Source organism: Schistocerca serialis, chromosome 1 (genome assembly GCF_023864345.2).
Source record: "Schistocerca serialis cubense isolate TAMUIC-IGC-003099 chromosome 1, iqSchSeri2.2, whole genome shotgun sequence".
NCBI classification, from domain to species: domain Eukaryota; kingdom Metazoa; phylum Arthropoda; class Insecta; order Orthoptera; family Acrididae; genus Schistocerca; species Schistocerca serialis.
The window spans coordinates 488,203,912-488,217,195 of record NC_064638.1 but is presented as its reverse complement, the minus strand read 5'-3'; the positions used below and the strand labels follow the sequence as shown (position 1 = coordinate 488,217,195).

The following is a 13,284-nucleotide window of genomic DNA, read 5'->3' as shown; positions in this document are numbered from 1 at the left end:
CTGTACCTTAATCTACTTTTCTACATAATTTCCGTCAATATTGAGGCACTTCTCATAACGTTCTACCAGTTTTTGAATGCCGTCCTCATGGAAGTTGCCGCCTGACTTGTTAACCACTGCATCACCACTGTTTTAACTTCGTCATCGTCTTGAAGACGCTGACCGCCCAGGTGTTTCGTCAAGTGCAGGAACAGATGGTGGTCACTGGGCGCAAGACCGGGGCTCTACGGAGGATGAACTAGAGTTTCGCATCGAAAAGATGTCATGAAATCTTTGGTCTGATTCGCCACATGCGGACGGGCATTGTCTTGCAGCAAAACGATGCCCTTGCTCAACTTCCATGGACTGTTGCTTTGATTCTGAAGTGACGTAGGCCACCCATGTTTCATCGCCCGTAACAATTTGGCTTAAGAAATCATCACCGTCGTTGTGGTACCGCTCAAGAAAAGTCAATGCACTGTCTAAACGTGTGGTTTTGTGCACATCCGTCAACATTTTCAGTACCCAACGTGCGCACAATTTTTGGTAATTCAAGTGCTCGGTCACAATGCCATACAAAACACTACGAGAAACATTAGGAAAGTCATCCCGCAAGGAGGAAATCGTAAAGCGTCTGTTTTCTCTCACCTTATTGTCCACGTCCTGCACCAAACTTTCATTAACGACCGAAGGACACCCACTCCGTTGTTCATCATGCACATTTGTGCGGCTATCTTTAAGTGCTCTCACCCACTTTCTTACCATTCCATCACTCATAATGTTTTCTCCGTAAACTGCACAGATTTCACGATGAATATCGATAGCTTTTAGGCCTTTAGCACTAAGAAATCTTATAACAGCCCGTACTCCACAGTCGGTGGGACCCACGATTATCGGAGGCACCTTAAACACTCAGTACACAACGTAAACAAGGAAAAATCAGACTGTAATAGCGTCAGTGCGTATATTAAGGTAGAGGCTTTCATGTACAAATAAAATTATTGAAATATCTTAGCACGTCTTTTTTATTTCAAAACGGTACTTACTTAAAAAACACGCCTCGTATTTCCACTCATTTTTATACGACAAGATTTCAGTAAGAATGTCACACGATTAAATGAATAATCTCTAAAGAAATCGAATAACAATAAAAATTAATAAAGCAAACAATACTTCCAGGCTTTTGAACGGATAGCGCAGTCGGTAAGACCAATACCTGCAAAGGGCATGATCCCCGTTCCTAGTCACAACCTCGCTCCTCACAGTTTTAATCTCCAGGAAGTTTCAAAACAGGTCACGCTCTGCAGCAAAATGCAAGATTCATTCTTAATTCTGAAATGAGAGAAAAATTAAGTGTCAGAGAAATCAAGAATGGAATTCCACAACGTTCAGTGTTGTGTCTATTCTAATTCCTTCTATATCTAAATGACCCTTCTCTTCACATTCGTGGTACTTTTTTGTACATGACCGAAGTGCTGCAATTACAGAGACAGTAACAGCAGAAATCGGATATAAAGTTTTCGAAAAAAATAATAAGTGGTTATCTGTAAATGAATTCTCCCTTAGTTTCAGAAAAATGGTTATCTGTAAATGAACTCTCCCTTAGTTTCAGAAAAACACCGTTTTTGTACAAATACAATAACATAGTACATGAAGAGGAATCCGTGAACGGAGTAGAATAATAGAAGAAATAAGTTATTAAAACCTCAAACTGCTAAATTCAACACATCTTGATCCTCAAATAGTTGCTAGTTTTTGGTAACAAATAAATCATCGTTTTAATATCAAGATAATACACTCATTAATGTCTTGTGATTCAGTTTTATGTGGTAATTCATCACTTTCATATTATCCCGAACTGAAAATAATATTCGCTAATGAAATTCCTTGTAAATATTTCACAGCAGTTCGAAAGAAACAGTTCCGTCTGCAGTTACAAGATAGAAGAAAACACTGATTACTCATAATTAAGGCTTTCATTGATCAGTGTCTGAGAAAAACATTTAATACGGAGACACAAGGATCTTAAATCATTTCCCCTATGACTGACTGTAAAAAATCTGACAGATAGCAATACAAATTTTAATTCTAAACTCAAATAACTTCTTGTGGACAAATCAGTTTATTCAATAGATGAATATATAATTCTTGTAGTATTTGTAGCAGAGTAAACAAAAATGCTCACTTTGTTGTTAAATTTGTGTTCACTTGTAACAAGACCGATGACAAAACCCACCTAATAATATTCATTTCTCTCCTAAAATGTCGGCATATGACCCATATATAAATGATCTACATACTTATGCGTTCCAGTTTCGGTACAAATCATGCAAATAATCTAGGCAGCCTGGAATTAAGCAATAACAGACAGTATAAGATTGGAATTTAAATTAGTAAAACGAGCTGGAATTGTGTACTATAGTGACAATGGCCTATTACTATTCATTATTCCAAGATTCGCCTAGGCTGTCAGAATCAAGATGGCTGAACGAGAGAACAATCCCGTGTTAACACTACAGAAACAAATTTACTGGATCATACTAAGTTTAGGTGACTTTAATAACAACAATCACTGTTAGTTAGACTTAAGGTATACCTTCAACTCTATAAGGAGAATATTCGGTTTGTCACGCACCGTTTTCAGCTCTTTCGGAAGCCTGCTTAAAATTCATATTGAATTCGAACTCACAATTACCTGCGATAGAAACTGGGACTTACACCCCACATAAATACTACTTCTCCATCTGGTCTTCAATGACTGGATGAAGGTGTTCCTTTAAACACGTGAATGTAATAAACAACAAATGTCATTACTGAGAATAAGTAGTGCAATCTCCTGAAAGATTCGTAAATTTATTGAAGAGCGAGTTTAGACGAAGCTTAAACGTATCACGTTCAGTTTCTGCACGAGATCATTGTGTCTTCTGTGATTCCTTCCCATCTACTCTCGCCACTAGAAATCTGATGTCCTCATTTATCATGCCGCCGCTTTATGACGTCACTACAATTTTGATACCAACATCCATATCTTCCTTTACAGTCCTGTTTTTCGTATTCCAACTTTTGCAGTTTTTCTAACACGGAATTTTTCTCGTTAACGTTGCTTCCAGTGACTAGTTAACTGCTGTACGCTTCAGTACATTTGCCACTAACCTTTATCATCTTCTGATAACCAATTTTCAATCACTACTTTCCTAGCCTTTTCTTTCTGCGTCGTACGTCATCAATCCACTACGTTTTAAACTCATCTCAAACATATCCCTGTTTTAATGTTCTCACATCATCCACGTCTCCCTTCACGTCATGATCGTCAAGGAAGTTTATATCTGCAAGCACGCTTTCAGAAAGTAATTATGAATGGGGGACTGCGATCTGCCAAAACACAATGTTTGTTTCTAGCTCCAAACGCTTTTTACCACTGTCGTAGGCCGGCCGGGGTGGCCGAGCGGTTCTAGGCGCTTCAGTCCGGAACCGCGCCACTGCTACGGTCGCAGGTTCGAATTCTGCCTCTGGCATAAATGTGTGATGTTCTTAAGATAGTTAGGTTTAAGTAGTTCTAAGTTCTAGGAGACTGACGACCTCCGATGTTAAGTCCCATAGTGCTCAGAGCCATTTGCCTAATGATCTCGATGTCGACGGGACTTCAGTCTTTCTTAACATTCCTCATAACACGTAGCCATTGATACTATCACAGCCTTGTGATTACCGAAGCCCTCCTCTGTGTTAACTGATTCAGAAACTTCAGGTGTGCTTGTTTCTAGGGCGTCTAAGACGATACTCTCCCGAGTTGGTCACCTATCTATTCGAAGTAATTTTCGGGTAAGATATTCAGCACGTTTCACACGAAACTTGTCTGACACTAGTTTTGATTATATGACTGTCCTACACTCTCCGATTTTACATTGCCAGTCGCATAATATTTACTTGCAAGTTTTGATATCGTATATCTAGATTTTTATTTATAACTAGATTAATCCACACACACACATATACATGAAATTTAAAATTACGAATGAAAATGAATCGATAATGCATAATTGGGACAGCCACCATCAGCCCACGAGAGATGTGGGATCATCACTAATATGGGTCATTCTTTCCAAGTCCGACACAGCCCTGGGTATGTTAACAATTTTGATAAACCGAAAGTCTACTGCGATTGTTTAAAATACTCAGGCATTCCAGACGTATGCTGGAACGTATACAGGAGATTCAGCTGCCCCTACCAATAGTTTCTATGCAACTTCGAAAACTACATGCGAGATTTTCATAGTCTCTCGCTCACTACTCTAAATCTGTTAGTCCTACAGAAAAAATGAACAGAGCCCTTTTGTAGGAAATTTAATGTAGTTAAATGTTTTGCTGCGATACGTTTTCCCTGGAGGCTACAGTTTTCGATTTATTCAAGAAAAATGCGTTTGGAGGTCACGTTTGTACATTTTTCTTGATAAATTCGAGAACTATCTCACTATAAAATTTAATTGCATTACATTTCTTATAAAGACCTCCTGTTCATTTTTTCTGTAAGTCTGTGTATAGCAAGTAAGAAAATGTGAAAACTGCACTTTCTTTGATGGCATTGCAGGTTCCATAAAACCACAGATGGCGCAGCTGAATCACCATGAATTACGTAGAGCTTATAAATTCAACGTCTTATTAGACTTACATAATTGCACAAGGGGGCACGTCTACAGACAATAAACAAACCGTTGTAGCAGCAGCAGCAGCAGTAGTAGCAGTTTTACAAGGACGTTGGTCATGTCGCTGTACTTCAGTTTGAGGACAGAAAATAATTGTTATAATACAGGCATTTACAACTCCAGTATGACAGGGACGGGACGTGAAGTTGGTCATGGGCTGATAGTAAGATCTAGACTGCCATTTGTCTGAAGTGATTCAGGAAAACCATAGAAAGCTTAAATCAGGATATCAGTATGAGGATTAGAACCTTTGTCCTCTCGAATACAAAGCCACGCAACACAACATCAACCGATTTATCCTTGGGGTACAATAGTGTTTTGTGTATACATACTTGCAAAGAAGTTACTCAAAATATGTAAAAAGATAGTACTATACTGTTCACCTATTTCTGATCATCAATGCTGCACGCACTGCACACATTTTTTGTGCTGCAGCTTCCCATTTGTAAACCTATGATAGCATTACTCCACAATGAGCGTTGTTGACCCCAGAAAAAGAATAAAATGTGTTTTAGGTTTTCCTGATATTTGATGATTTTGAAATGTTCTCGAACAGATGACGCCTACCAACTGAATACCTTAGAACATTTCAAACTGCTGAAAATTTTTTGAAAGGACAGATGTGTTTTATTATTATAACTGTGTAAGCTTGCATGGCTAGTGCCCGTGCGAATAAATCTCTTTTGGGCATTGAGTGGCAAATTTTGAAACTAAAAAGAACAATTGAAAGGTACAGTTTCTAACCTCTTTGCAGTTTTCCTCTTCAGCGACGGCTTAGTCGGCCTGAAGAGAATCCCTACAAAGATGGTTCATAAACTAAATTATCTTTTCATAGTGAAGTCAGAAAGCCTAGTGTTTAGAACCGTTCTCTGCAGAGCAGACTGGCTTTCAGCAGTGTGAACCGTTTGCAGCAGAGATATCGGACAACGAACTATGAAATATCGATATATCAAAATCAGATACGCCACAGTTTTAATCAATGTTTACAAGCCGAGACATCGGTAACATCTATATTTTGTTGCGATGTAATCGGAAAATATATTATTTCATCATCATCATCTATCTCATAAAGTAGAAAACTCAATTCGCCTTTCTTTTTAATATTGGAATATTTACAGCATGAGAAAGGTACCTACACTTTTTCCGTTGCAGTTCTTAAAGAATTTTAACTGTTTTCAATGTGTTATGGTTAACCCTCTCTCTCTCGAAAGTAAGGTATGTAGAAAAGTTTCAGATATAATTCTCGAAAGGTGGAAGGTAAAAAACAAAAAAGGTAACTCTAGACATCTAAACATTTATCTAGAATTATCAGTCCATTTACAAATGGACCCCCCTAGAGAGTTAGAAAGTAATCCGGTCACCTTCTGGAGGGAAATATCGCAATTTAGTTTCAGTCTGTATCAGGTAACTAGGAAATAATTATCAGCTGAAGGGGGTTCAGTTCCAGCAGAAAAACTATTTTCAAAAGCTGTTGAAATGGTTTCTGCTCAGAAAATTAGATTATAATGTATCATTTAATATGGTTTCCCTTAATTTTTTTATTAATTCATAAAACTGATTCCTCACAATTTTAAATAACACGTGCAATCTTGAATTATAATCTGAATTCTAAACCTAAATATTCGGCACCGACCTTCCGAAACAACGACATTTTTATTCGATTAACCATCGATATTGATATTTAGTGCTGACACATTCAATTATATCGGACATCGATAACTCCATCGATATCAACGCCCAGTAACAGCGATATTTTTGTGTGTGGTTGCAGGCAGCCACCTTGGACCGCGCTGCTGCTATCGGTGGTGGCAACGTGCATCGCGGCGCATGCGCAGTTCCTGGGGGAGGAGTGCGCCCTGCTGCTGGACGGGCCGGGGCGCACCAGCGCCTTCGACTACGCCCTCAACGCCCTGCGCGGCTCCTTGTGAGTAGAGATGGCTCTCTGCCACTGGCACCACGCATATTGCAGTCTATCTGAAACCATTCTGCTGTTTCTAGTTTGATATTTGCCGCTTTTGGCGTTTACTGTCACTCACATTGTTCTTCTTGAAGATTTGATACTACACAACTGGCCATTAAAATTGCTACACCAAGAAGAAATGCAGATGATGAACGGATATTCATTTGACAAATATATTATACTAGAACTGACATGTGAATACATTTTCACGCAATTTGGGTGCATAGATCCTGAGAAATCAGTGCCCAGAACAACCACCTCTGGCCGTAATGACGGCCTTGATACGACTGGGCATTCAGTCAAGCAGAGCTTGGATGGTGTGTACAGGTACAGCTGCCCATGCAGCTTCAAAACGATACCAAAGTTCATCAAGAGTAGTGACTGGCGTATTGTGACGAGCCAGTTGCTCGGCCACCATTGACCACACCTTTTCAATTGGTAAGAGATCTGGAGAATGTGCTGGCCAGGGCAGCATTCGGACATTTTCTGTATCCAGAAAGGCCTGTACAGGACCAGCAACATGCGGTCGTGCATTATTCTGCTGAAATGTAGGGTTTCGCAGGGATCGAATGAAGGGTAGACCCACGGGTCGTAAGACATCTGAAATGTAACGTCCACTGTTCAAAGTGCCGTCAGTGCGAACAAGAGGTGATCGAAAAGTGTAACCAATGGCACACCATACCATCACGCCGGGTGATACGCCAGTATGGTGATGACGAATGCACGCTTCCAATGTGCGTTCACCGCAATGTCGCCAAACACGGAGGCAACCATCACGATGTTGTAAACTGAACCTGGATTCATCCGAAAAAATGACGTTTTGCCATTCGTGCACCCAGGTTCGTCGTTGAGTACACCATCGCAGGCGCTCCTGTCTGTGATGCAGCGTCAAGGGTAACCGCAGCCATGGTCTCCGAGCTGATAGTCCATGCTGCTGCAAACGGGCCGTTGGGATCCAGCACGGCGTTCCGTGTTACCCTCCTGAACCCAACGGTTCCATATTGTGCTAACAGTCATTGGATCTCGACCAACACGAGCAGCAATGTCGCGATACGATAAACCGTAATCGCGATAGGCGAAACGTGATGGTACGCATTTCTCCTCCTTACACGAGGCATCACAACAACATTTCACCAGGCAACGCCGATCAACTGCTGTTTGAGTGTGAGAAATCGGTTGGACACTATCCTCATGTCAGCACGTTGTAGGTGTCGCCACCGGCGCCAGCCTTGTGTGAATTCTCTGAAAAGCTAATCATTTGCATATCACAGCATCGTCTTCCCGTCGGTTAAATTCCGCGTCTGTAGCACGTCATCTTCGTGGTGTTCAATTTTAATGGCAAGTAGTGTATGTCACCTGAGCAAAAAAATTCCATCTGGGACCGGATGACATTGCAACCATTCTAAAGCTGCCCATGCCGACTTCTGGTGATGTACCTGTGAAGTGGTAACGCGATAGGACATCCGTGGGTAAATCAAGACCAGACAGACCTCATGTATTGACACACGGGAACCGTCGAGCATTGCGGAGGGTGGTTGTAAAACGTGGCATGAAGTTAGCGGAAGAAAATCACGTTACAAAGTGCTAATACAGTCCAGCTAGCGCAATCATGTGCGCAGGTAGTTCAAAAGAGTGCGGTACGACGGTCGGGCAATTCCTCATAAGCCACACTTTTCTGTACCCAATGCGACGCCAATGGGAAGTGAATGACTGGAAAAGAGTGGGTAGGCGTGATAAATCACATTGTACCTTGTGGCAACAACACAGAAGTGTTTGGGTTCAGCGAATGCCTAGGAGACCGTTACCCACTATTGAGGGGGTAGTGTAACAGTATTGTTTTCTCGTGGTTAGGATGTGGCCCCCTCATTGCACTTAAGGAAAATGTGAATGGATAGGAGCATTTTTTTACGGAATGGGGTACTTCGTACAGTAGAGGAACTGTATGGAGACGAGGATTGTTTCAGCATGACATTGCACCCTCTCACAATGTAGCATACTTGAGTTAATAGTTTGTTGAAATAGATTGACCTGCCCAGAGTCTGACCTGAACGCTATGGAACATCTCTGAGATAAGTTAGAATAAATACTTCACTCCGGATTCCAGCGACCAACATCACATCCTTATGTGGTTTCGGTTCTTCAGGAAGAAGGGGCTGCCATTCCTCCACAAACATGCAGTTATCTCACTGAACGTGTCCCCAGCAGATTTCAGACCTTGGTAAAAGTGAAGAGTGGACACAACTCATATTAATATCCACTAATATCCGAATACTTTTGATCAGATAGCGTGTTCTTCAGTATATTGACTTAGTTTTAATGGATTCCTTGTTTTCAAGGACTCACAGCAAAGATTTTGTGTTCGCTGAGTCAAAAGATTCCTCTTAATCTAGTAATACCAGGCATACTCATTGTTGTGTTATACGAGACCAAATCAGAAAGCCTTTTACCTATTTTTAACGTGCATACAGGTAATGACAAATAAACATCCAGTTCTATGTACCTTAAACTATTTTTCCACATAGTCCCCTCAACGGTTATCGCATTTGTCCCATCGCAGTACTAAATGTGAGAAGTAGAATTCGAGCTGACTATGGACTGCTGTCTTAGCGTCATCGTTACTTGTCAATCGCTGTCCTGCCAGGAACTTCTTAAACGGTCCGAAATCGTGGAAATCACTAGGCGCAAGCTCTGGACTGTACGGTGGGTGGTCCAGAATCTCCCAGTAAAGTACGCGGAGCATTTCGGCAGTTCTGATTGCCACATGTGGTCTCGCATGGTAGTGGAGCGGAATCACGTTGTCTACATGAGAATCCTTCGGCACCTTTGCTTGACGGCAGCGCTCAGACCTGACAATGTGGAACAGTCACTGTCGGCATTGTTGGTTGTGTCTTGTGGCATGAAATCCAGCAGGAACAGTCCACGGCTATACCAGAAGGAATTTAACATCACTTTCCCAACAGATGGCGCTGAACTTATTTTTTTTTTTTTTTTCGCATGCGAACCCGGATGTTTCCACGCCATGCTCTGCTGCTTGGATTCCGGTGTGAAATGCAGTATCCATGTTTTATGGCCAGTAACAAAGCGGTCCTGGAAACCTTCCCCCTCCTTGGAGGAGTACTGTTCTAGATGATCCAGTGAAGACATCATTCGCTTACCTCTCGTGATGTCATCCAACTGCGTGGATACCCCCCGACATGAAACCATCTGGTACCCTAAGGAACAATGAATGATGTCGTAAGCACTCCCACACGATATTCCCGGCTTCCGGGAAATAGCCATAATGTGAACACGCCGATCTGCTTTCACCATTGCATCCATGCGGGAAATGGTTTCGTCAGTCAGAGACGAACGAGGCCTCCCCAACAGCTTATTGTCATGCAAGACTTCACGGCCTGTGTCTAACTGACAATACCACCATCTCACAGTTCTGAAAGCGAGACTGTTTTCTCAACATGTGGGCTGCACTTCCCTGTAGATCTCAATGGGCGTTCGTCTCTTGCTCCATAGAAAATGAATCACACTTCGTTACTCTAACGCCGTGGACGTGTGAAGCACAACTACCAACTACCATCTTTAACAAGTGACGGCAGCGCCGTGCGGGGGAGCTATCGGCAGATGAGACCGGCACGAACCAAGAAAGGTCCAACGCTGGAAATGGATATGGTGGCTTCACATTTACAGACGTAATTTGGCTAAACAAAAGTAGAGGCAAAGACTTTTCGATTTGCTCTGGTATTTCGGTCTGGAACAGGAAACGGCCCACTCCGGTACATACGTTTAAAAAGTCACCTCATCTCCCTGATTGATTGAAATCTAATTTTTTTGTATGCATACGATATTAGAGAATATCTTGTACATTACGGGAGGATGAGAGCTTGAAAATCCGAAATTCATTAAACAGCAACTTACAATGTATGTATCACGGAGATCCCAGTCATCACAGCCCAGTTGAATAAGCTCGATCACATCGAAAATGGCACTCGTCATACAAGACGCGGCGCCAGCAAGTATAGAGGGCAGACGGCGCTGCCAAAGCTGTTGGGGCGGTGTAGGCGGTAGCGTCCACTTTCGCGCCTGCGGAAGGCGCTTCCAGGAGTGCGTGCCAACAGCCAGGGTCGGCGCCGCGCCTCCCCCGTCAGCGGTCGGTGAAGGCAAGCAGTAAAACGTCAGGCGGCGCTGGCCGGCACTCCGCCAGTTCCGTGCTGCTTTCACCCACTACACCACATTTTGGAACGGGCGCCGGTCACACGTACCTGCCATGCGAGTCTCTATCTGGGACGCCAGACTGTGCTATTTCGATTTGAATCTGAAGACATGGAAGACGACCATACGAGATTTTCAAGGCACATAACCACCTAACAGGATGATTCAGTGCACGATGATTCAACTGCATCTAACATTGTCGGTTTATGCAACCGACAATGTTATAGCTGCCCTTCATAAACCCCGCTCGATATTTTCGCATTGTCTCTCTCGCTACGCGGAAATTGTTAATACCGGGTGATCAAAAAGTCAGTATAAATTTGAAAACTGAATAAATTACGGAATAATGTAGATAGAGAGGTACAAATTGACACACATGCTTGGAATGACATGGGGTGTTATTAGAACCAAAAAAATACAAAAGTTCAAAAAATGTCCGACATATAGCGCTTCATCTGATCAGAATAGGAATAATTAGCATAACAAAGTAAGACAAAGCAAAGATGATGTTCTTTACAGGAAATGCTCAATATGTCCACAATCATTCCTCAACAATAGCTGTAGTCGAGGAATAATGTTGTGAACAGCACTGTAAAGCATGTCCGGAGTTATGGTGAGGCATTGGCATCGGATGTTGTCTTTTAGCATCCCTAGAGATGTCGGTCGATCCGATACACTTGCGACTTCAGGTAACCCCAAAGCCAATAATCGCATGGACTGAGGTCTGGGCACCTGGGAGGCCAAGCATGACGAAAGTGGTGGCTGAGCACACAATCATCACCAAACGACGTGCGCAAGAGATCTTTCACGCGTCTAGCAATATGGGGTGGTTCTAATAAAACCCCATGTCATTCCAAGCATGTGTGTCAATTTTTACCTCTCTATCTACATTATTCCGTGGTTTATTACGTTTTCAAATTTATACTGACTTTTTGATCACCCGGTACTACAGAAAGAGTAAACAGGGCCTTTTTGTACGAAATTTAATGTACTTAATTTTTTGTACTGGGATACATTTTCGATAGGGGCCACAGTTTTCGAGTTTCTTCGTGCCTCCAAAGCTTCAGACAAGTCTGCCAAAAAATTTAGATTTTGTGTTTATTACTGTTTGTCGAATTACATTTCCTGTTTTCTCATCCACATCAAACTCTCCCAACAATCCTTCAAAAACTTTTAGCAGCACGTATGTATCTCACAAAGCATGGGCATATAGCACAAAGAAATGTTTGTGACGAATAACCAGTCGAATATGACAACGAATGAGCGTTTGAGGCAAGTTAAAACTGTGCCTGACCGGGACTCTTACCCGAATTTTTGTGATTTTCACGCAATGCGCTGTCGATTGTGTAACCCGAGGACGGCCAGAACCGACCTTGCTTCTCACCAAACCTTCCAAACCCCACTGAAGCTCTTGCAATATTGTAGAACTAGAATGCACAGGAGAGAAGACGTTGGACGACGTTCGATTCCACCACAGTCTCAGGCATATTACTGAAACAACACAGTTCTTTTGCTCTTTAGAGGAATATACACTAAGACAGATATTTTAGGTTATCTCAAATCTTTTTATTACCCTTTGTAACCGCGTAATTTACGTACCAAAATTTGTAGAGTTGTCTGTATCTTATGCAGCACACCCAACATAAGCGCAGATGTTCTAGGTAAGCTGTTGGCATCGCACGCTCTCAAACTCGTTTCCAGATGTAGATAACAATTCAGAAAGCAGTACGGACGGTCCACTCGCCACATCCTGCTCCGTGTTCTTCTTAGGGCTTTCAGACCGGTCACTGACATGCCGCACGCTATCAGGGAGCAAATTAATGTGTACTCCAGTGGCCACAGAAGAGAAAGTGTAATCAGGATGACTAAGTGACATATGTGCTAACTCCTAAAACATAAACTGTGTTGCCTAATGGGAGACAGTCTTGACAGGAAAGAACGATGGAAGAGCGAGATTTTAGTTGTTAATTTCTCGCTGTCAGTATCATTTGTCACTTGGTACCGGCTTAGTTGGTTAAGCTGGGAGCCGGCCGTGGAGTAGTGTAAAGGAATCGTCCTTCCCTTCGCTAGAAAATATTTAGGGAAACCACAGAATACATTGGTCCACCTCCACAGCTGAGTGGTCAGCTCGTCTCACTGCCATATGGATTATCTGGGTTCAAATCCCAGAAAGGATAGGGATTTTTCGTTGATAGGAGGACTGGAAAGGGACACAATCAGCTTCGTGGATGCCAGTTGAGGAAGTAGTGGCTCAAGGGGCTAGCTACTCAACGACGACCAAGAGCTATGTGATGAGCCGATGCTCCTCCAAACCGCATCCGAATGACGCCAAATGGCACAGGATGGATATTGCGTGGTCACGTGGGGCTGGTCGCAGAGTTACGAATTAGTTATAGAATACACTGGTGGCCGTTAAAAGTTAGCAATTAACGAAATTTTGCT

General features: G+C 42.4%; 1 protein-coding gene across 1 annotated transcript in view; it reads left to right on the top strand.

Moving 5' to 3' along the window:
* Positions 1–13,284, top strand: part of LOC126457748 (peroxidase-like) — a 289,734-nt gene that overhangs the window by 119,075 nt on the left and 157,375 nt on the right. Inside the window, exon 2 of the mRNA XM_050094300.1 lies at positions 6,451–6,603. Coding sequence (XP_049950257.1) covers positions 6,451–6,603 — 153 coding nt within the window. The remainder of the gene's footprint in view (positions 1–6,450; positions 6,604–13,284) is intronic.